Below are 25,210 nucleotides of genomic sequence, written 5' to 3' on the forward strand. Positions count from 1 at the left end.
TTTCCAGAGCGGCTGCACCAGTTTGCATTCCCACCAACAGTGCAAGAGGGTTCCCGTTTCTCCACATGTTCTCCAGCATCTGTAGTCTACTTATTTGTTCACTGTAGCCATTCTGACCAGTGTAAGGTGGTATCTCAGTGTGGTTTTGATTTGTACTTCCATGATGAGGAGTGACGTTGAGCATCTTTTCATGTGACTATTGGCCATCTGGATGTCTTCTTTAGAGAAGTGTTTATTCATGTCTTCTGCCCATGTCTTCACTGGATTATTTGTTTTTCAGGTGTGGAGTTTGGTGAATTCTTTATAGATTTTGGATACTAGCCCTTTGTCTGATATGTCATTTCCCAAGTCTCTTTTCCCATTCTATCGGTTGCCTTTTAGTTTTCTTGATTGTTTCCTTTGCAGTGCAAAAGCTTTTTATCTTGATGAGGTCCCAATAGTTTTTAATTCCCTTGCCTTTGGAGATGTGTCAGGTAAGAAATTGCTGTGGCTGAGGTCAAAGAGGTTTTTCCTGCTTTCTCCTGTAGGGTTTTGATGGTTTCCTGTCTGACATTCAGGTCCTTCATCCATTTTGAGTTTGTGGGTCCAAATCTGGGGTCTCTGTTCTATTCCATTGGTCTATGTGCCGGTTTTTGTGCCTATACCGTACTGTCTTGGTGATTACAGCTTTGCAGTACAGGCTAAAGTCTAGGATTGTGATGCCTCCGCTTTGGTTTTCTTCTTCAGTATTACTTTGACTATTCAGGATCTTTTGTGGTTCCATACAAATTTTAGGATTGCTTGTTCTAGCTTTGGGAAGAATGCTGGTGCAATTTTGATTGGGATTGCACTAAATGTGTAGATTGCTTTGGGTAGTAGTGACATTTTAACAATATTTATTCTTCCAATCCATGAGCCTGGACTGTTTTTCCATTTCTTTGTGTCTTCTTCAGTTTCCTTCATAAGCTTTCTAGAGTATTTGGCATACAGATCTTTTATATTTTGGTTAGGTTTATTCCTAGGTATTTTATGGTTCTTGGTGCACATGTGAATGGGATCAATTTCTTTATTTGTCTTTCTGTTGCTTCATTATTGGTGTATAAAAATGCAACCGATTTCTGTACATTAATTTTGTATCCTGCGGCTTTGCTGAATTCATGTATCAGTTCTCGCAGACGTTTGGTGGAGTCTGTCAGGTTTTCCATGTAGAGTGTCATGTCGTTTGTGAAAAGTGAAAGTTTGACTTCATCTTTGCCAATTTTGATGCCTTTTATTTCATTTTGTTGTCTGATTGCTGATGCTAGGACTTCCAACACTATGTTAAACAACAGTGGTGAGAGAGGACATCCCTGTCGTGTTCCTGATCTCAGGGGGAAAGCTCTCAGTTTTTCCTCATTGAGGATGATATTAGCTGTGGGCTTTTCATAAATGGCTTTTATGATGTTAAAGTATGTTCCTTCTCTCCCGACTTTCTTGAGGGCTTTTATTAAGAAAGGATGCTATACTTTGTCAAATGCTTTTTCTGCATCTATTGACAGGATCATATGGTTGTTATTTTTTCTTTTATGAATGTGATGTATCACACTGATTGATTTGCAAATATTGAACCAGCCCTGCAGCTCAGGAAAGAATCCCACTTGATCATGGTGAATAATTATTTTTTATATGCTGTTGAAATAGATTTGCTAGTATCTGGTTGAGAATTTTTGCGTCTATATTCATCAGGGATATTGGCCTGGGATAGTTGCCTTTTTTTGCTGAGTCTCTGTCTGGTTTGGGAATCAAAGTAATGCTGGCTTCATAGATGAGTCTGGAGTTTTCCTTCCCGTTCTGTTTTTCTGGAGTAGCTTGAGAAGGATAGGTATTAACTCTGCTTTAAATGTCTGCTAGAATTCCTCAGGGAAGCCATCTGGTCCAGACTCTTATTTGCTGGGAGATTTTTGATACCTGATTTGATTTCTTCACTATTTAGTTATGGGTCTGTTCAAATGTTTTGTTTCTTCCCTTTTGAGTTTTGGTAGTGTGTGGGTGTTAATAATTTTTCATAGTATTCCCTGCTAATTGCTTGTATTTCTGAGGGATTGGTTGTAATAAATCCATTTTCATTTGTGCTTTTATCTATTTGTGTCCTCTCTCTTTTCTTTTTGAGAAGCCTGGCTAGAGGTTTATCGATTTGTTTATTTTTTCAAAAAACCAACTGTTGGTTTCATTGATCTGTTCTACTGTTGTTGTTGGGTTTTTTTGATTCTATATTGTTTCTTTCTGCTCTGGTCTTTATTATTTCTCTTCTTCTTCTGGGTTTGGGGTGTCTTTCCTGTTCTGCTTTGAGTTCCTTTAGGTGTGCTATTAGATTTCGTATTGGGGATTTTTCTTGTTTTTGAGATAGGCCTGGATTGCAATGTATTTTCCTCTTAGGACTGCCTTTGCTGCATCCCAAAGCGTTTGGATTGTTGTATTTTCATTTTCATTTGTTTCCATATATTTTTAAATTTCTTATGTAATGGCCTGGTTGACCCATTCATTTTTTAGTAGGGTGTTCTTTAACCTCCATGCTTTTGGAAGTTTTCTAGACTTATTCCTGTGGTTAATTTCAAGTTTCATAGCATTGAGATCTCAATTCTTTTATATCTATTGAGGGCTGTTTTGTGACCCAGCATGTGATCTATCTTGGAGAATGTTCCATGTGCACTCGAGAAGAAAGTATATTCTGTTGCTTTGGGATGCAGAGTTCTAAATATATCTGTCAAGTCCATCTGGTCCAGTGGATCATTCAGGGCCATTGTTTCTTTACTGATTCTCTGTCTACTATCCATTGTTGTCAGTGGAGTATTAAAGTCCCCTGCAATTACCACATTCTTATCAATAAGGTTGCTTATGTTTGTGATTAATTGTTTTATACAGTCGGGTGCTCTTGAATTTGGTGCATAGGCATTTATAATTGTTAGCTCTTCCTGATGGATAGACCCTGTAATTATTATATAATGCCCTTCTTCATCTCTTGTTATGGCCTTTAATTTAAAGTCTAGTTTGTGTAATGTAAGTATGGCTCCTCCAGCTTTCTTTTGACTTCCAGTTGCATGATAGGTAGTTCTCCATCCCCTCACTTTCAATCTGAAGATGTCCTCGGGTCTAAAATGAGTCTCTTTAGACAGCAAATAGATGGGTCTTGGTTTTTTTTATCCATTCTGATACCCTATGTCTTTTGATTGGAGCACTTAGTCCATTTACATTCAGTGTTGTTATTAAAAGATATGGGTTTAGAGTCATTGTATTATCTGTAGATTTCATGCTTGTAGTGATGTCTCTGGTACTTTGTGGTCCTTGCAACATTTTACTCACAGAATCCCCCTTAGGATCTCTTGTAGGGCTGGTTTAGTGGTGATGAATTCCTTCAGTTTTTGTTTGTTTTGGAAAACCTTTATCTCTCCTATTCTCAGTGCCAGGCTTGTTGGGTAAAGGATTCTCGGCTGCGTATTTTTCCTGTTCATCACGTTGAAGATTTCCTGCCATTCCTTTCTGGCATGCCAAGTTTCAGTAGATAGGTCTGCTACTACCCTTATGTGTCTACCTTTGTATGTTAGGTCCTGTTTATCCCTAGCTGGTTTCAGAATTCTCTTTATCCTTGTATTTTGCCAGTTTCACTATGATATGTCGTACAGAAGATCGATTCAAGTTATGTCTGAAAGGAGTTCTCTGTGCCTCTTGGATTTCAGTGCCCGTTTCCTTCCCAAGATTGGGGAAGTTCTCAGCTATGATTTGTTCAAGTATACCTTCAGCCCCTTTCTCTCTCTCTCTTTGTTCTGGATTCCTTTGATACGGATATTGTTCCCTTTGATTGAATCATATAGTTCACTAATTCCCCCACGTGATCCTGATTTTTTTTTATCTCTTTTTTCTCAGCTTCTTCTTTTCCCATAATTATATCTTCTAATTCACCTATTCTCTCCTCTGCCTCTTCAATCCGCACTGTGACTGCCTCCATTTTGTTTTGCACCTAATTTATAGCATTTTTTAACTCATCATGACTATTTTTAGTTCCTTGATCTGCAGCAGTAGATTCTCTGCTGTCTTCTATGCTTTTTCCAAGCCCAATGATTAATTTTATGACTATTATTCTAAATTCTTGTTCAGTTATGTTGCTTTTATCTGTTTTGATCCATTTTTTAGTGTCACTTCTTCCTGGAATTTCTTTTGAGGAGAATTCTTCCGTATCATCATTTTGGCTAGTTTTTTTGTCCCTTATGAATTTTAAAAGCTTGTTATATGCTCTGCATTGTGAGCACTGCTATATTAAAGGGTGGTCATACACTGTCCAGGGCCTGGCTCTTCAGGAGATGTTTTTTGGAGTGTGTTACTTGTTCTCTGTTGTGACTTTGGTTATTTTATTTCCCTATTCGTAATGATGTTTTGGACTCTCCATCAGGTGTGCTTCGATTTGTTCCTTGAAGTAGCCCTGGAAAGGAAGACAAACAAACAAACAGGAAACAAAAATACGCAAACACACAAATAAAACAAACAGAAACAAAAAACTAAAAACAATCCAAAAATAAAATACCAGGAACACCAGCTACAAATAAAGAACAGGGTGGAGGCGGTACTGATTGAAGAACACATACAAAGAGAGAAATGACAGGGGTGGGCATTGGGGGGGAGGAAAAATAAACATTGACCAGGCAGAGAGACTAAAAGGCTTAATCCAGAGAGAGAGAGAGAGAGGAAAATAAGGAGGGATGTGAGGAAAAAGAAGCAAAGATAATATTACCCAGACAGAGAAACTAGAAGACATGATTTTTCCAGAGAGAGAGAAAGGAAAGTAAATGAGGTGTAGAACATGTATCTAGAGAATGGATTAAATATGTCTGTTTAAACAAACCAATAACCGGAATAGCCAGCCTGGAGGAGGGAAAAGATAAGAAGGAGAAATGGAAGGGAGACTATATCTAAATAACAAGAATTATCCTAGGATTAATCCAGGCAATGCAGCAGTGCTAGTCTGGAGGAGGGGGCAGACTGCCTCCAAAGCGTCTATCCCTCTCCAGTAGATACACAGTTACCCAGTAGATACGCCTGGTTTGGTGTAGGCTGTTCCCGCCTCCACTGTGGTTTCCATGGTGGGATCTCTGAGGCCTCACCTTGGTGGTGGTGGGGAGAAAGATGGCGACCCCCCCCCCCAGTCTCTTCTCCACAACCCGGTGTCCCAAATCACTCCTTTGGAGCCATCCTCACTGGCCGCAGCGGCAAATGAGGCTGTCTGTCTGGCTCCACTGACTCCCGTGCCAGGCTCTTGGCTGGGATTTAAATCCCTGCTCCGTGTGACCTGGTACTGGGGAAGCACCTCTCTATCCAGGCCCCATATGTGGTCCCGGCTGGTTTTGTCCTGTGCGGAAGCACTTCAGGGGAGAGGACCGGTTTCTCCTGCTGTGGACTGTGCCCTAATCTACCACTGAACCCAGAGATGGCTCCCCGCCTCCCCAGGTGCATGAAGAAAGCCCCGCAGTTAGAGATGGGATCCTTCTCCATCCTGGTCCGAGGGTTTTCTCTTGTCCAGATATAGTCCTATGCTTCCCTAGCCACTCTTTCTCTTCCTTTTGGCTCTCTGCATAAGGGGATCCCTCCCCTCCGTGCCTATGCGGCCTGTTTTATCTCCCCCCCCCCCCATTTGCAATCACCCACCCATGGCCCTTCAGTTTGTCCCTGTTTCTCCACGGTAGACTCAGTCTCTTTTTCTCCAAGATTCTTGAGGTTCAAAGTCCTTTGGCTTCAGCCCTTCTTTGTTTGAGAGATGCGAGAGGTACAGATCCCTCTACTTCTCTGCCATGTTGGCCCCATTTATGCTACGCCGGTCTCTACCTTTTTAAGTCACAGGCTTTTATGCTTCTGAGTTCTTTTCTTGGACTTCTTTGTTACTTCAGTAACTCCTAGTCTCCTTTTTTATTTGCTTGTTTTTTAAAGTTTATTTATTTTGACAGAGAAAGAATGAGTGGGGCAGGGGCAGAGAGAGAGAGGGAGAGAATCCCAAGCAGGCTCCACACTCACGCAGAACCCGATATGGGGCTCAATCTCAGGGACTATGATATCGCAACCTGAGCCAGAATCAAGAGTCGGATGCTCATGTCTGAGCAACCCAGGCACCCCACTCCTTGTCTCCTTTCAATAAAACTCCTCTTTGCTTCCCAGCCTGAGTAATCTGTTTAACTTCATGTTTATTAGTAATCCATAAAAAGAGCAAGATGTAGACTAATGTAAAATATAACCTGAAGACATCAGAACTTTTTATATTAAAAGTCTTGGGTGAAGCCCATTTAAAAAAGAAACGAAATCTTAAATTTTTGTCTTTTAAAAAAATAAACCCAGTATGGTGGAAAAATCCAAGTTGTATAAATCTCAAAATATAATAATGAAGGAATTAAAAGATTATATTAACAAATAATTGGGCTCACTGTTAAGTGTGATCTGTATGTTCTTTCTTTGGGTCCGTTTTCAACATTTTATGTATTTTCTCACTTCTTGGCAAAGGATATTTATTATGTTCTAGTTTTTCTAATGTTTTAATGTTTTGTAGAAATATGCTGTGTTGTAGGGCTAATTTCTTTGTGGACTGAGAAAAAAGATTCGGCCAAATTATTTGTTCTTTAGAGATAGGTTAATTCCTGTGTATTCTCTTTCTTCTTAGGCCAATTTGCGTCGGAAGGTTACTCACTCAGTACAAACTGACCTTAGTCACATGAGAAGAGAAAATTGTTCACAGGTGTACCCACCAAAGGATGCCAGCACACAGTCTATGAGAGAAAGCAGCACCCGAGTGCCCAGGCCCCAGATTTACATAGCTGGTCTTCGTGGGGGACAGGGTAAAATCACATATGGGGTCAAGGTGAACTTAACTAGAGCTGTTGATGAGACCTAGTTAAAGACTGTATTTTTTAAGTAGATATCACCAAGTTATGAACAGTGGCAAATATTGACAAATATCTTTGCATCAATGGAAATTACTAAATTTTGTGAGTCTGGCACATTCATTCGTTGTGTGAATGTTTTCTGGATTCTGTCAAACTGCTACAAAAAACTAAAAGTTGTTCTCTGGAGCACATTTTTCATTCTATTAAAATTGAAAAATAAAACTCTGCCCACTCAGCTTCTATTTGTTAGAAAAAGTTTGGCAGCATTAAAGGCTGAAATTATGATGTATTTAGATATTAATATATTTATAAGATTATGACTAAGATAGCTTATTTATTTCTAAAATAATTTTTAATGGTAAACATTAAAACTTTAAAACCTAGGCAATATTTTAGCCTCATTAAAGTATTAAATGTTAACGGGATTAAATTGATGTATAATAAACCTCACTAATTTGGAACAATTAGAGCAGAGGTCCACATGAATTTTTAAAATCTGGAAATTTTACATAAAATCTGGATTTCTAGTCCCTTGGGAAAAAAAAGTCAGAATATTTGCCAATACTTGGCTAGTATTCCTGTGAGTAGTAGCTGTGCCCTTTCATAGGCCAAACACTTCTAGTCCCAGCCCCTGCTGTCTTTTTGGTCTCCCGCATTACTCCTGTGCCTTATTTGCCTGGCCCTATAGGCAGTTGTACATAGGGCCCATGTGAATTACTAATAGCTGAATTTTAGAGCTGTAGTTTTATTACTGTCTTACAAACTTTTTTTTTTTAAGTTTATTTTTAAGAGGGAGAGAGACACACAGCATGTACTCATGGGAGTGGGGGAGGGGCAGAGAGAGGGAGAGAGAGAATCCTAAGCAGGCTCCATGCTTCAGCACAGAATGAGACTTGGGGGTCGAACCCACGAATGGTGAGATCATGACCTGAGCTGAAACCAAGCGCCCGGCATTTAACTGACTGAACCACCCACGTGCCCAATATATATATTTTAAGTTTATTTCTTTATTTTATTACTTTCTTACATATTTCTAATACCAGTCCTAGATAATAAAGACTCCCTGGTGGAGGCACTGTTAAACATGCTTTAATAGCCAGGGGATAATTTATATTTAATGTATTTTTTCTGCCTTGGTGACTTTTAAGGTGTTTATATAATTTGCTTTCTGTATATGTATAGTGTTATCTATAATGTGAATATGTTTCAAAATGCACTTTGCACAGATATCATAAAGGTAAACTTTAAATAGACTTTCTTTTAAAAACATTCTTTAAAGTTACTTATTTCTTTTGAGAGAGCGTGGGGGGGGGGTGGGGTAGGGACAGAGGGAGAGGGAAAGAGAGAGAATCCCAAGCAGACTCTATGGTGTCAGTGCAGAGGATAACGCAGGGCCCCAACCCATGAACTGTGAGATCATGACCTGAGCTGAAGTACAATGCTTAATTGAGCCACCCAGGCGCCCCCTGACCTACTTCTAAGTGTTCATAATTTTCATACCTGAAGTTTAAAAATGGTGTTAGAGTATCCTGGGTGGTTCAGTCAGTTAAGCGTTGGACTCTTGATTTTGGCTCAGGTTATGATGTCCTGGTTCGTGGGATCAAGCCCTGCATGGGGCTCAGTGCTGATAGCTCAGGGCCTGCTTAGGATTCTCTCTCTCTCCCTCTCTCTCTGCCCCTCCATTGCTCTCTCTCTAAAAATAAATAGTAAACATTGAAAAATAAAAATGATGTTAAAGATAAGACTGGCTGTTGGGGCAAGGCCTGGGGCTAGGAGTGGGGGGCAGGGTTCTGTCCTTGAAGAAGGTGGGAGGTTAGAGCTAACACTGATTTTTACAGCATCAGGTATTTGATTTTTATCTGTTCTGTCAAACCTCATTCGGTTCTGCAATATTTCTAAACACAGAAAAGAATGGCCATAAGCCATAAGCCATAAGATAAGACATAATTTGGGGTTATCAAGTTAAGGCTGAAAGTAAAATTGCCAAGTGAATAAAAATATCAAACCCAATTTGAAAAACTAAATTTAATATCAGAAAGTGCAACAGAATCAGGATAAAGGGAGCTAGATCAAATGATAGCCTCATCTTTTCCTAGGATCTTGACCATCTCCCCAAGCCCCAATGTTCTCTAAAGATTTCCAACCTCATGCTGGACACTGTGTCAGGCACCCCCATTTCAGCAGGTTACAGGCCAAACTCATTTTCTCTGACAGACTTGTTTCTCCCTCTGTATTTCTTTCTGTGCTTAGAGGCCATCACCATCTAGTCAGTAGCATAAGGTAAAAAAAACTTCTTGATTGCCTTTCTCTCATAGCCCCTATATTTAAAAAGTCATCAAACCCTGCTGATTTGTCTTGAATTGTCTTTGGAATCTGTCTTTCTGTTTTCACCATGACCGCTATATTTTAGGACTTAGTCCTATTACCAGATTCATTGGCATAATTTTTCTAGCATACAAATCTGATAGTGTCACCCTCCCCCCTTCCCCCAACTTTCACTTCCGTTGCTTAAACACCTACCAAAACTCTTTTATTACCTAGGATATGATGGAAAAAACTCTTTCATACATGATGTAAGACTTTTCAAAATATATCCATCTACCTTCCAGTTTCATCTTCTGCTCCTCTCATGCTGTCTCCAAACACTATACATATTAGGCAAATTGAACTCAACCTCTTCAAGTGTGTCTAATACCACCACTCTCTACTCTCGCTTTTCCCTGTCACTTGGAATGTACTCCACAGACACCCTCATGAAATTACACTGTCCTCAAACAGCCTGGTCAGCTTTACCTTTTCAGTGAATATTTCCCCTATCACCTTTAGGAGAATTAATTGCTTCTTCCTTTGAGTTTTCACTACATTTTATTTATACTCTTACTGTAGTACTCAAATAAGTACATATGTGGTCATCTGTAATCTCCCTGTTAGATTTTTGAGATTTGAACTGTGTGCTAGTCATTTTTATATCCCTGGCATTTGTATAGAATTTTGTTGGGTGAACTAAGGCAGAAAAAAAGGAATAAATGAAAGAACAAACTGGAGGCAGGATATTGGTCAAATGATTATTTTAATAGCCAAGGTGGGAACTGATAAAGAGATCAGTAGCCAAATAGTCATTGGAAAAGAAGAGAGAGAGGAACAGAGGAAAAAGATTATTTTTTGAGAAGTAGTAGGAAATAAGGATACGCCAGGTTGGTACAGCTTTTGGAGAAGGCTGAAAGCCAGGCAGAGGAATAGGTTGCCTTTATGCAGTCAGATTAGGACTTTATGTAGTACAATTAGAAAGCCATTGTAGGTTCTTGAGCAGAAGATTGTGGGAGAGAGACGCTACAGTTAAGGAGATGGCTAGGAAGCTGTTGAAAGAATTCAGGCATGTGGTAATGGATGACATGAAGGGGCAAATGTGAGATTTGATGAACAGGATATAACATCTCAGGAAAGGGAAGGAAATATCACAGTATGACCTCAGGGTGTCTACCCTAGGAGGCTGAGGACAGTTGGGAAGAGGAACTGGTTGATCAAAAATGAGAGCATGTTCAGTACCAGAAAATCTGTGTTTAAAGGATGACAAAAATAATAAAGCAGAGATGACTGGAATTTGAACTGGACAAAGGTAATTTGGGAGGTCATCCCCAAGGGAGTGGGGATGGAATGAGGAGGAAGAGACAACATGAGGCCAAGGAGCAGTCAGAGGAGTAGAAAAAGAAAGGAGTCTCTGTGGTCAAGGAAGTAAAGTGAAGGTCCACTACTTACTAGCTGTGTTACTTAATATTTCTCTGCTGCAGTTTCTTCATCATAAAAATTGGGGTAATAATAGCTTCTAATTCACTGGGTTGTTAAGAGGATTAAAGGAGTTAACCCATGCAAAGCATTCACATGATAAGCGATTTGTTAATGTTAGCCATGAGAGGAAAGAATCTCTAGTGTCTCATTCTACTGCACTCCCGCCCTTATTTTGTCCACTTTCTATTTTCAAGCTCTCAGTTAGTGCCCAGAATAATGCTTGGCGCATTATGGCTTTCACTCAATGTCTGATGAATAAACAGAAGAGGATGAGAAATGAGAAAAGGTCAATGGAGTCGGCATCTGCTAAGCTCTGTTTTAATAGAGTTGGCTTGTGTAGAAACAGGACTGCAGCAAGCAGAAAATCGTAGAAATAAGTACAGACTACAAATCAGTACTGTTTGGCATGAAAAGAAAAATGAGATTATGGTAACTAAAAAAGGAAGCAGAGGCAAGGAAGAGTTAAGCTCAAATAAATGTTTAGATATTGATGATTATTACACAAGTCCAGACACTGAATTTTTCATTGTCTCCTTGTATTTTCATTATTTTCCTCAATTATAAAATGCAACAATTCTTTTAACTTGTCTTTAGTAATATTACACCATAGAAAAGAATTGTTTTAAAATAATTACCTAGCAAATATAATTTTCTTTATTTTTAAATGTTTATTTATTTATTTTGAAAGAGAGAGAGAGATAGAGGGAGCTCGCAGTAGAGGGGCAGAGAGAGAGGGAATCCCAAGCAGGCTTCACCTCCAGGGCCCAGTACCACGCTTGATCTTACAACCTTGAGATCATGACCTGAGCTGAAACTGGGAGTCAGAGGCTTAACCAACTGAGCCACCTAGGTGCTTCTAATTTTCTTAATAGCAGAATGAACAGTTTGCTTAAATTGTCATGGAAGCAATTATGTTTAGATATCTGCATTTGTCTAACTGTTCTTTATAGTTAATGATTTACTATACTTGAAACTTCACCACTTTTAATAACCTATTGTGTAGCTACATACTTGAATTTAACTGTAACTTCCTTAAGCCTTTTGGTATTGCTTACTGCACAGCTTACACTTTTACTTTATTACCAATGGATATAGTAATGGGCTTCCTTTTATATAATTCATTGAGACTAGGGTCACTCTCATGCCTGAGCTGAGATAGAAGTGAGCAGGATTTCAAGGCAATACTGCAGCTTGATAGTGACAATCAGGAATATCATTATGGTTTCAACTGGTAATAGCCAATAGCTGTTTGAGACACAGGTTAGCATATTATCAGGCAAATGACTCTGTGGTTCACATGTTGAAGATCACTGCTTCTTGCACTAATCAGGGTTGTATAGGACACTAGTATACATAAAAGAAGCACATTAAGTCAGCAGGTTTTCCTCTAAGACTTAGGATAATTCAAAATGAGAAAGTAAAATTTAGCTCAGATGTAAAGAATGTAAATATCTGCTTGGCCATTCATTGGGCTGAGATAATGAACAGAAACTCAAGCTAGAAAGTTAATGGGAAATAATATTTTTTCTGAAGGGCATGCTGCAGTAGAATATAATAACCATCCCCTGTTTTGCGTGTCTACTCTCTAACTCAGTGAAAAATTTTGTTCTCTAAGATCATATACTGTTAGAACCTTGCTGTTGACATTTTATCAGTAAGAATTAAACAGCCTGCGTTTGCTTGAAGGATTTAAGTCACTTTGACACAAAGAAGCAGCTTCAATTTCCAACCTAAGAGGAAAGTCTTCATTTTAGAGGCTCCTGAATACAACAGTCCACATCCAGTAACTTTGCTGTTTTCAAGAAACAGGATCCTGAGACTATTCTTTAGTCCATATCTGATGTGAACTTCTTTTTTTTTTAATTTTTTTTTTCAACGTTTATTTATTTTTGGAACAGAGAGAGACAGAGCATGAACGGGGGAAGGGCAGAGAGAGAGGGAGACACAGAATCGGAAACAGGTTCCAGGCTCTGAGCCATCAGCCCAGAGCCCGACGCGGGGCTCGAACTCACGGACCGCAAGATCTTGACCTGGCTGAAGTCGGATGCTTAACCGACTGCGCCACCCAGGCGCCCCTGATGTGAACTTCTTTATAAACAGCCCTGCTTTGAATGTATCAAAACACTACTTCCTTTAAATTTCATTTAAGTCCACATCCTTGTCCCAGATTTTATAACTCTTTCTGTATTTCCAGAGACATCCCACACAATTCCTCTGTTGTGCAGTTTCCCTCACTGGAATGGATCAATAATCCTGCTCTGTCTGAATACAGGTTTGTCCCTGCTGGTCTTGGGCTGGACAGGTTAGGACAAGAGGCATCAAAGTCTAGTCAAGGTTCATTCCAATGGAGTAGGAAGTCTTTCGGGCAATTAAAATTTATTAAGAAAAGTAGGGTTCAGCAGCATAAGTTATGTGAACCAGAAATGCCACAAAAACAGTCCAACAGCATTTTAAGTAGTGTGCATGTGTGTGTGGGCGTTTGCCTGTGTGTATGTCTCTGTGTGTGTGTGAGATACTATTCTCTACCAGAAGGAACCACGGTTCCTTGAAGTGTAGTTGATTGCATTGCCTATGACAGGAAAAAAAATCAAGATTGGCTGGAAACCCTTGTTGCCAGAAATAAAGAATGCTTCAAAAATCTTGTGCAGGTGTAAAGAAAGGAGTAGGCTCACAGGGGCCACACTGGGGTAATTTGAGCATCAAAAGGAGGATAATTATAGTTAATAGAATTGAGACTATAATGATATCCAAAATGGGAAGAGATAAACTGTACAAATCCATAGTTGTAAAAAAAATTAGGAATGTATCATGTTTTTAAAATTAATTTTAAGTCCACATATGAGGGTTTTTTTTTGAGCATGTTAAGAACATACACTAGGGGACCGTTACCAATTACAGGAAGAGGTGATTAGCACCAGTGAGCACACATACAACCGGTAAAGGGAAGGTCCAACTGTGTTCGAAAATGAGATTAATCAAATGTCTGACTCTACAAAGCTCCTTCAGATAGTAACGTGATGCTAATAAGGCATGCAAAATTTCCCAATACTGTTTAATAGACTATATATATCTATATATCTATATATCTCTATATATCTCTCTCTCTATATCTATGTAAATGTCTATCTAATGGTAACACATAGAACAATCACTCAAATCTCTAAAAAGTCATTTTAGGGAAAGATGGTGCTACGGGAGATGTAGGCGGCTGGGCATCACAGATTCTTGTACCGCTATTCCTGTAAGGGCTGAGGTGCCTTCATAGTATTTTTAACCAATCCACGTTATCTGGAAAGCCTTTCATTTTGCCAATGAATTTTTCTAACATAGTTTATGCTAATAAATATCCTCTAGTGAAAGTGAAGATTATAGTGGCTGAAGTAAATGCCTGTTGACACGTCTAATATTTTTGAGGCCCTTTTGTTGTGAGAAGATCATGTAGTTAGAATGTCCGGTCAAGTAAATATAATCAATGACAACGCTGACAATAAGGACACAGGCACAAGACTTCTGAAAAATACATAAGTCACATGAAGAGGTAACAATGCAAGGTAATGAGCGAGGTGGAAGTTACAAAAGTTATGGAAAGTAGTTTCTGTTACTTTACAGGTTTTGAGGGTTTCTACAACAGCTTTTGACAGGCACGAATCATTAAGTCTGACCCCGTCTTCATTTGCTACCAAATCACCTTGGTGAGGACTACAATTCCCAGAACGCAACGCTCTGCTCCCTTGACTCCGCTTCCTTAGCCGGCCGGGAGGTGTAGTTTACAGGACGACGTCTTCGACTCGAGTTTTACGCACTTGTCAGCAAGGACTCAGCCGTAAAGGCCTCTTTCCATCCGGGTCTTTCCATTTTCGGAGGTAGCTCCGATTGCGGAGCCTAATCTTGGCTCCAGGCTGGGCAGGAAGTTGGCGGATGGTCGGCTGACGAGGCGCTCTAGGCCGAGCGGTTTTCGTCTCTATGACCACAGGAGGCGGTCTCCGGTGTCCCGAGGAGGGCGCTTGGAGGGGGCGTGCGTCAGTTCCGCGCGGGGCTGTCGGGGAACCATGGCTGCCCCAAGAGGTGAGGCCGGGGGCCGCTGGAACTGGGGAACCTGCGGGGGCGGTGGCGCGGGAGTGTCAGCTTCTGTCCGCGCCCGCGGGGCTTCGGGGCAAGGCTGAGGCGTCGGGCGTCCGGAGTTTGTTTGGAGCCGCTCCCTGGCGCGAGCTCGCGCCGCCGCCTGTCAGGGCAGCGCCGGGCAGCCAGCCTCCTACTGCGGCTGCCTTCCCAGAGGCGGATTCCGCGCGGGGCCGTTCGGCGGCCGGAGACCGTGCCTGCTTCGACGAGCTTGCAGTGGGTGGGAACCGAATTCGGACAGGCCCGGGCTGCGGCGGACCCGGAGAGGGGCCGGAACGCAGGTCCCGGGCTGGACCCGCGTCACCCTGTGGGAGGCAGGACTGTGCTCCGTTCCGGTGGGGTCGTCGCGGCTGCGGTCTCTTCTGCGCCTTCTGCCCTACGGATGCTCAGAGGCTTAAGGGCATGCTCCGGCGCGGAGCCCAAGCTGCGGCTGGTCCATGTGACAGCCACTGAAAACATCACTGGGGCATTAGAACAGCGCTGAAACGTAACGAGATGGAGAAAGCAGTAGTTAAGAGTTCCTTCCCTGGAGAATGTTGTGTGTGGTTAGAAGGAACACTTGATAATTTGGGGTGGAGGGTGAGCCCCACCGCTTTTCCCTCAGGGATGGCAATTAGGGTAATAATGTTTGATGACTAATTGCCATTTCATGAGTGATTCTGATTAACCCCGAAGCACTTTGTTTTGCTGAGTGGGATGTGTACGTTAGGAGCAGAGTTGAATTTCTGGACCTCAGAGCAGTAGCTAGGACAGGTTGGGTGACTCCCAGATTCCTAGTCCACCCTTCTCCCAAAGAGCATTTGGCTTCACCTCTGAGTAAATGTTAAACAAATACTTAAAGCATATCTTTCTGCATGGGTGCTAAATTATTTTCCTGGTTGGGGAACCCACGTTTATCATTCAAGCCCTGCCCAGGGCATTGTCTGTAAGTGCATATCATTCTCTTATATGTATTCTCCCTTTTCAAATAAGTCCAACCTTAAGAGTCTTTTTGTAGTAACACAGGAAATAAGGGGAAAAAGTAAAATTGTTCTGATGACATAGAATAGGGACAGCAAGATTAATGATGAGCAAAACTTCACAATTACAGAACTCAAATCATCTGAAATAGTTCCAACAATGTACAGATTTAGGCTTATTGCCAATAAATATTTGTTGTGTCTTAGGCATAAGTCTTATATGCCCACTAAAAATGTAGAACACTAACATTATATTGCTATATTAAATATTTAATTTAGGATATCCGAAACTGTGTCAGTGTGCTGCATAATCTTGCAGGAACAAAATCCTTGCTTAAGTGGTTAATATTTAAAGTCATCTGTGTTTTGTGTATGTATGTATGTTTGTGTTCATGTAATTGAAATGTATTGTTTTGAAATAAATGTTCAAATGTCATGGGTTTTAAAAAGTATTTTGTGCTTGAAATTGGAAAGCATTTTGAGTTATAACATTGACTTTTATAAACATAATATTGTCTACTAAATAATATCTTTGTTGTACGTATTTTCCAGAAAATGTCAGTTTATTATTCAAGTTATACTGCTTGGCAGTGATGACCCTGGTGGCTGCAGCTTATACGATAGCTTTAAGATACACAAGGACATCAGACAGAGAACTCTACTTTTCAACCACAGCCGTGTGTATCACAGAAGTTATAAAGTTATTGCTAAGTGTGGGAATTTTAGCTAAGTGAGTATAAATACTTTTTAGTGTGTTAAATTATTAATTTTCACGAGTAGTGTTTCTCAACCTGGGGCAGTTTTGCTCTGCAGGAGATCTTTTTTTGGTTGGGCCCACTTGGGTGATGCTACTGGCATCTGCTGGGTGGGGGTCAAGGATGCTGCTAGACCTCCTACAATGCGTAGCACAGCCCTCCACAACAGTATCGTCCAGCCCCAAATATCAGCAGTGCATGTCGAAAGACCCTGCTCTAAACCAGGGGTTGGCAAATTTTGATCCTTGGGCCAAATCTAGTTTGCTGCCTCTTTGTTGTAGCAGAGACTGTGGCTCGCAAAGCCTAAACTATTTACCACTTGGCCTTCACAGAAAAAATTACTGTCGTCTGTTTTAGAGGCATATAATGATAGTAATAGTTAATGTTTCTTGTGTTTCCTGTGTTAAGTGCTCTTCATATAAATCATCTAATCTGTATACATTTTTTAGGTAAGTACTGTACCCCTATTTTACCTACATAGCATCTGAGGTTCCTCAATATTACACTGTTAATATGTGGCAGCACTGGGCTTTGATTTGAATCAGTATCATCGTATGAGAATCGTTTTTAGCTAAGGATGCAGCATAAGAGAGGGTTAGGAATAGGGGCTTTGGAGTGACACATAACTTTAAACCTAGACTCACTGGCATTATGACTTTGCATACATCTCTTAACCTCTCTAAGTTTTAGTTTCTTTATTTTTTAATTGCAGAAAATAATACAGGGTTGTGAGAATTAAGTAAAATCTGGTAGGAAATTGCATTGGGGAAAGATTTATGAGATGTGGCCCTTTTGGGTCATGTGGCAGGTGAGAATTCATACAGGTTTCAAGGTGTGAGTTGGTGAGAGTGGGGCACCAGTGAGGAATAGCATGTGTGTAAGCTTTTAGGTAGAAACAAATTTCATATAAATACTTTTAAATTTCACTTAACAGATATTTATTGATTTCTGTGTTATGGTTTTATAAAAAGTGTTGGATATACAAGTATAAATGAAATAGATATGGTTTCTCCTTGCTTGGAGCTTAGGCTTAGTGGAAGAGAGAGAAAATAAACCAGTAAACACACACATGATTACAAATAATCATGTGAAAAAAAATACTCTAAATATGATTTGGGGAGGGAGAAAAGAACAGAAAATTAACTTGAGGCCACATGGTGGCAAGCTTTAATATATTTGAGTTTAAGATCTATTTTGTGGGCTGAGATACTGTGGGAGCTTAACTTGTTAGGTTGTGAGTAGGGTAAAATCTCAGAACTTTCACAGTTTTGTACTTAACAAGATTTATTTTTATGGAGATTTGGCTTCGTTTAGGGGATTCTTCATTCTGGAAAATGTCAGATAAATAAGAGGCCTGGTTGTACCTTTAAAAGGCAATGTTCCAAATGCAAAAACCTGTGTCTAAAACTCCTCAGCAACTTATACACAGCAACCCAAGAGTTTAATAAAATCTTAAGGCTTGTCTTCTTTCAAGATAAATGTAGGGGTATTGAAAGAAGAAGTTATAAGGCAACCCATCTCTTCTTTTTATTCCCCAAATTCCATGGGGAGAATCAATTGTGGCTCAAGAATGAAATAGGACTGTCAAGCATGACATCAGCCATTTTGAACTATAAGGTCAAATCATGATTCAGTTGTTTTGTAACTGTTAGGAATTTTTAAAAACCAATGTGCAAAAAAAGCAGTGAGGGTTTGGTGTAACTCAGCCACTGAGCTATTTTTTGTGCTAACCCACCTGTATAGACTTTGTTTTATTTTGATGCTTTTCCAGCTTTGTATTGCTTGGTGTGTAGTATTTTCTTATTCTTCAGCTCTTCAATGTTATGGGTATGGTCAGTTGTAGTTTGTTTTGTGGAAGCTTTTTTTTTTTTTTTTTTGAAATTACATAACAGCACAAAAATTTCTTAAACATTTTTAAAAAAATGTTTATTTATTTTAGAGAGAGAGAGAGAGTGAGCAAGAAAACGGGGAAGGGACAGAGAGAGAGAGAGAAGAGAGAGAGACAGAATCTGAAGCAGGCTCCAGGCTCCGACCTGTCAGAACAGAGTCCATCGTGAGATCATGACCCGAGCTGAGGTCAGACACTTAACTGACTGAGTCACTCAGGCACCCCAAAGTACAAAAATTTCTAAGAATTCACCAGACAAGTCAAATAATGGTGTTGAAATAACAACAGTTTGGAAAACCAAATTCTGTACTTGCTCAACATCGTCATCAATAATTAGTTGCTGTGTCTATCACTAGCATAATGTAAAGTCTCACAAGAGAGGCTCTTTTATGAACCTATACTTGCAGAGTATTCAAGACCAGGGATAACCAAGAAAAAGAATTATGACATGCATAGTTTTGGTAGTTGGCATTTGACATTATATGGATAACAAGAATTTGGCAGTGAAAGAGAATCATTTAAAGCACACAGTTTCTAAGTGGAAAAGCACTGGCAAAAAAATATATAGAATGTGAAACTAAATCCATTTGAAATTACTGGGTTTTTAAGTGAATGTAATTTTTGTGGAGAAATATGTTTGCAAATTTTCATGTGCTTATTCAGAACACATTGAAAGAAATGAAATACCTGCTATTCATAACAAGAAAATATTTTATTTCTTGGAACAAAGAAATTACTTTTAAGAGAGCATCTGTAAAAATGTTAATTTCTTAGAATGGTAAAAAAGTGAAAGATAAAGAAGAATTATTTCAACTGAGGAAGTCACAGACTGATAATTCCAAAGTGAAATGAAAGGCACTGTGATTGCTTCTTTAGCTTGTTCAGCAATATGTGGTTAGACACTTGATAATGAAACTAAAACATAGCTATTTGGGAAAACATATCCAGTGAAAATGTTGAAAGTTGGTTCTAGATCTTGAAAGGACAACTAGCTTTTATCAATTCACCTGAAACAGTTTGGAATATGAAAAAGATGAATAAAATACAGACTCCAGGTCACTAAGAATGAATTGAAGTGTTAAGAGTTGCAGCAAATGAAAAACCCAATAACTTTATATTTGTCTTTTTGATTGAATGATGTGAAATTTGCAAAGAAGTAAAAGATTTTCTGGATACTCTTCACGCTGTCATTTATTTGTATATATATTAAAATTGATAACTTAAAAAAAAGGTAGATCAAAGGCAAATAGGATGTTATGTAGTTTGTCAAAAAACACAAGTTGGATATTAGTGTTTTATTTTACTGTGATGGAGAAACTTAGAATATCAGAAAATATTTGTGGGAAGAGATTAGGTTTTGTTTCCAAAGTAGAAGCAATATTTTGTCATTTGGGAGAAAGGATAAAAACTTCAGGACATTGGGAGAATGTGAAAGAACTATATTAGAAATAATTAAAAGTTTGTAACTTGAAGAATCTTCAGAGAAGAAAAAGTGAGAAAAAATTAAATCCTGATAAAATTTCTCTCATATTATGAAAATAAAGTTAATGTAAAAATTAGACAACATGTTACAAATTCTGACTTGAAAATTTGGGAGAATGACAGGAAAAGGAAAGAAACCTGGAACTACTGTTTAAATGTAAAAAAGTATTAAAAGAAGTAAAAGCTTCTTCCTCTTTCCCAGTCTTTACCCTATGATAAAATGCAATAACTTTATAGAGTTTATATAAATACTTCAAAACTTCAATTTGGTCTGAACTTTACAGACAAGTTTGGCTGTTCATTTAGTATTGTCTCTACAGTAATGCTTTTTTTTTATATTAAATATAATTTATTGTCAAATTGGTTTCCATACAACACCCAGTGCTCATCCCAACAAATGCCCTACTCAATGCCCATCACCCACTTTCCCCTCTCCCCCACCCCCCATCAACCCTCAGTTTGTCCTCAGTATTTAAAAATCTCTTATGGTTTGTCCCTCCTTCCCTCTCTCTAACTTTTTTCCCCCCTTCCTCTCCCCTGTGGTCTTCTGTTAAGTTTCTCAGGATCCACATATGAGTGAAAATATATGGATCTCTCTCTGACTGACTTATTTCACTTAGCATAATATCCTCCAGTTTCATCCACATTGCTGCAAATGGCCAGATTCCATTCTTTCTCATTGCCAAGTAGTATTCCATTGTATACATAAACCACAGCTTCTTTATCCATTTGTCAGTTGATGGACATTTAGGTTCTTCCCATAATTTTGCTACTGTTGAAAGTGCTGCTATGAACATTGGGGTACAAGTGCCCCTATGCATCAGCACTCCTGTATCCCTTGGGTAAATTCCTAGCAGTGCTATTCCTGGGTCATAGGGTAGATCTATTTTTAATTTTTTGAGGAACCTCCACACTGTTTTCCAGAGCGGCTGCACCAGTTTGCATTCCCACCAACAGTGCAAGAGGGTTTTTGTTTCTCCACATGTTCTCCAGCATCTGTAACTCCTGATTTGTTCATTGTAGCCACTCTGACCAGTGTAAGGTGGTATCTCAGTGTGGTTTTGATTTGTATTTCCCTGACGAGGAGTGACATTGAGCATCTTTTCATGTGCCTATTGGCCATCTGGATGTCTTCTTTAGAGAAGTGTTTATTCATGTCTTCTGCCCATTTCTTCACTGATTATTTGTTTTTCAGGTGTGGAGTTTGGTGAGTTCTTTATAGATTTTGGATACTAGCCCTTTGTCTGATATGTCATTTGCAAGTCTCTTTTCCCATTCTGTCGGTTGCCTTTTAGTTTTGTTGATTGTTTCCTTTGCAATGCAGAAGCTTTTTGTCTTGATGAGGTCCCAATAGTTTTTAATTCCCTTGCCTTTGAAGATGTGTCAGGTAAGAAATTGCTGTGGCTGAGGTCAAAGAGGTTTTTCCTGCTTTCTCCTGTAGGGTTTTGATGGTTTCCTGTCTGACATTCAGGTCCTTCATCCATTTTGAGTTTATTTTTGTGAATGGTGTAAGAAAGTGGTCTAGTTTCATTCTTCTGATGTTGCTGTCCAGTTCTCCCAGCACCATTTGTTAAAGAGGCTGTCTTTTTTCTACTGTATACTCTTTCCTGCTTTGCCAAAGATTAGTTGGCCATACATTTGTGGGTCCAATTCTGGGGTCTCTGTTCTATTCCATTGGTCTATGTGCCGGTTTTTGTGCCTATACCGTACTGTCTTGGTGATTACAGCTTTGTAGTACAGGCTGAAGTCTGGGATTGTGATGCCTCCCGCTTTGGTTTTCTTCTTCAGTATTACTTTGACTATTCAGGATCTTTTGTAGTTCCATACAAATTTTAGGATTGCTTGTTCTAGCTTTGGGAAGAATGCTGGTGCAATTTTGATTGGGATTGCACCGAATGTGTAGATTGCTTTGTGTAGTAGTGACATTTTAACAATATTTATTCTTCCAATCCATGAGCCTGGACTGTTTTTCCATTTCTTTGTGTCTTCTTCAGTTTCCTTCATAAGCTTTCTAGAGTATTTGGCATACAGATCTTTTATATTTTGGTTAGGTTTATTCCTAGGTATTTTATGGTTCTTGGTGCACATGTGAATGGGATCAATTTCTTTATTTGTCTTTCTGTTGCTTCATTATTGGTGTATAAAAATGCAACCGATTTCTGTACATTAATTTTGTATCCTGCGGCTTTGCTGAATTCATGTATCAGTTCTCGCAGACGTTTGGTGGAGTCTGTCAGGTTTTCCATGTAGAGTGTCATGTCGTTTGTGAAAAGTGAAAGTTTGACCTCATCTTTGCCAATTTTGATGCCTGTTATTTCATTTTGTTGTCTGATTGCTGATGCTAGGACTTCCAACACTATGTTAAACAACAGTGGTGAGAGAGGACATCCCTGTCGTGTTCCTGATCTCAGGGGGAAAGCTCTCAGTTTTTCCTCATTGAGGATGATATTAGCTGTGGGCTTTTCATAAATGGCTTTTATGATGTTTAAGTATGTTCCTTCTCTCCCGACTTTCTTGAGGGCTTTTATTAAGAAAGGATGCTATATTTTGTCAAATGCTTTTTCTGCATCTATTGACAGGATTCATATGGTTGTTATTTTTTCTTTTATGAATGTGATGTATCACACTGATTGATTTGCAAATATTGAACCAGCCCTGCAGCTCAGGAAAGAATCCCACTTGATCATGGTGAATAATTATTTTTTATATGCTGTTGAAATAGATTTGCTAGTATCTGGTTGAGAATTTTTGCGTCTATATTCATCAGGGATATTGGCCTGTAGTTCTCTTTTTTTGGTGAATCTCTGTCTGGTTTGGGAATCAAAGTAATGCTGGCTTCATAGATGAGTCTGGAAGTTTTCCTTCCCGTTCTGTTTTTTTGGAGTAGCTTGAGAAGGATAGGTATTAACTCTGCTTTAAATGTCTGCTAGAATTCCTCAGGGAAGCCATCTGGTCCAGACTCTTATTTGCTGGGAGATTTTTGATACCTGATTTGATTTCTTCACTATTTAGTTATGGGTCTGTTCAAATTTTTTGTTTCTTCCCTTTTGAGTTTTGGTAGTGTGTGGGTGTTAATAATTTTTCATAGTATTCCCTGCTAATTGCTTATATTTCTGAGGGATTGGTTGTAATAAATCCATTTTCATTTGTGCTTTTATCTATTTGTGTCCTCTCTCTTTTCTTTTTGAGAAGCCTGGCTAGAGGTTTATCGATTTGTTTATTTTTTCAAAAACCAACTGTTGGTTTCATTGATCTGTTCTACTGTTGTTGTTGGGTTTTTTTGATTCTATATTGTTTCTTTCTGCTCTGGTCTTTATTATTTCTCTTCTTCTTCTGAGTTTGGGGTGTCTTTCCTGTTCTGCTTTGAGTTCCTTTAGGTGTGCTATTAGATTTCGTATTGGGGATTTTTCTTGTTTTTGAGATAGGCCTGGATTGCAATGTATTTTCCTCTTAGGACTGCCTTTGCTGCATCCCAAAGCGTTTGGATTGTTGTATTTTCATTTTCATTTGTTTCCATATATTTTTAAATTTCTTATGTAATGGCCTGGTTGACCCATTCATTTTTTAGTAGGGTGTTCTTTAACCTCCATGCTTTTGGAAGTTTTCTAGACTTATTCCTGTGGTTAATTTCAAGTTTCATAGCATTGAGATCTGAAAGTGTGCATGGTATGATCTCAATTCTTTTATATCTATTGAGGGCTGTTTTGTGACCCAGCATGTGATCTATCTTGGAGGATGTTCCATGTGCACTCAAGAAGAAAGTATAGCTTTGGGATGCAGAGTTCTAAATATATCTGTCAAGTCCATCTGGTCCAGTGGATCATTCAGGGCCATTGTTTCTTTACTGATTCTCTGTCTACTATCCATTGTTGTCAGTGGAGTATTAAAGTCCCCTGCAATTACCACATTCTTATCAATAAGGTTGCTTATGTTTGTGATTAATTGTTTTATACAGTCGGGTGCTCTTGAATTTGGTGCATAGGCATTTATAATTGTTAGCTCTTCCTGATGGATAGACCCTGTAATTATTATATAATGCCCTTCTTCATCTCTTGTTATGGCCTTTAATTTAAAGTCTAGTTTGTGTGATGTAAGTATGGCTCCTCCAGCTTTCTTTTGACTTCCAGTTGCATGATAGGCAGTTCTCCATCCCCTCACTTTCAATCTGAAGGTGTCCTCGGGTCTAAAATGAGTCTCTTTAGACAGCAAATAGATGGGTCTTGGTTCTTTTTATCCATTCTGATACCCTATGTCTTTTGATTGGAGCACTTAGTCCATTTACATTCAGTGTTGTTATTAAAAGATATGGGTTTAGAGTCATTGTATTATCTGTAGATTTCATGCTTGTAGTGATGTCTCTGGTACTTTGTGGTCCTTGCAACATTTTACTCACAGAATCCCCCTTAGGATCTCTTGTAGGACTGGTTTAGTGGTGATGAATTCCTTCAGTTTTTGTTTGTTTTGGAAAATCTTTATCTCTCCTTCTATTCTCAGTGACAGGGTTACTGGATAAAGGATTCTCGGCTGCGTATTTTTCCGGTTCATCACGGTGAAGATTTCCTGCCATTCCTTTCTGGCATGCCAAGTTTCAGTAGATGGGTCTGCTACTACCCTTATGTGTCTACCTTTGTATGTTAAGTCCTGTTTACCCCTAGCTGGTTTCAGAATTCTCTCTTTATCCTTGTATTTTGCCAGTTTCACTATGATATGTCGTACAGAAGATCGATTCAAGTTATGTCTGAAAGGAGTTCTCTGTGCCTCTTGGATTTCAGTGCCCGTTTCCTTCCCAAGATTGGGGAAGTTCTCAGCTATGATTTGTTCAAGTATACCTTCAGCCCCTTTCTCTCTCTCTCTTTCTTCTGGAATTCCTATGATACGGATGTTGTTCTGTTTTAATTGCATCACCTTGTTCTCTAATTCTCCCCTCGTACTCCTAGATTTTTTTATCTCTCTTTTTCTCAGCTTCCTCTTTTTCTATATTTATACCTTCTAATTCACCTATTCTCTCCTCTGCCTCTTCATTCCTCGCTGTGCCTGCCTCTATTTTGTTTTGCACCTAATTTATAGCATTTTTTAACTCATCATGACTATATTTTAGTCCCTTGATCTCTGCAGCAATAGATTCTCTGCTGTCCTCTATGCTTTTTTCAAGCCCAGCAATTAAGTTTATAACTATTATTCTAAATTCTTGTTCAGTTATATTGCGTAAATTGGTTTTGATCAATATGTTAGCTGTCGCTACTTCCTGGAATCTCTTTTGAGGAGAATTCTTCTATGTCATCATTTTGGCTAGTTTTCTGTCCCTTATGCACAACAGCTTGTTGTGTGCTCTGCATTGCGAGCCCT

At 39.2% G+C, this 25,210-nt stretch overlaps 2 protein-coding genes across 5 annotated transcripts in view; both read left to right on the forward strand.

Moving 5' to 3' along the window:
- Positions 1-7,110, forward strand: part of CFAP206 (cilia and flagella associated protein 206) — a 43,263-nt gene extending 36,153 nt beyond the window's left edge. For all 4 annotated transcript variants that reach the window (XM_043591899.1, XM_043591898.1, XM_043591897.1 and 1 more), the window contains one exon: positions 6,653-7,110. In XM_043591899.1, coding sequence (XP_043447834.1) covers positions 6,653-6,883 — 231 coding nt within the window. In that variant the 3' untranslated portion in view covers positions 6,884-7,110. The remainder of the gene's footprint in view (positions 1-6,652) is intronic.
- Positions 7,111-14,525: 7,415 nt separating this feature from the next.
- Positions 14,526-25,210, forward strand: part of SLC35A1 (solute carrier family 35 member A1) — a 33,774-nt gene continuing 23,089 nt past the window's right edge. Inside the window, exons 1-2 of the mRNA XM_043591909.1 lie at positions 14,526-14,726; positions 16,292-16,469. Coding sequence (XP_043447844.1) covers positions 14,711-14,726; positions 16,292-16,469 — 194 coding nt within the window. The 5' untranslated portion in view covers positions 14,526-14,710. The remainder of the gene's footprint in view (positions 14,727-16,291; positions 16,470-25,210) is intronic.

This window comes from Prionailurus bengalensis, chromosome B2 (genome assembly GCF_016509475.1).
Source record: "Prionailurus bengalensis isolate Pbe53 chromosome B2, Fcat_Pben_1.1_paternal_pri, whole genome shotgun sequence".
NCBI lineage: Eukaryota > Metazoa > Chordata > Mammalia > Carnivora > Felidae > Prionailurus > Prionailurus bengalensis.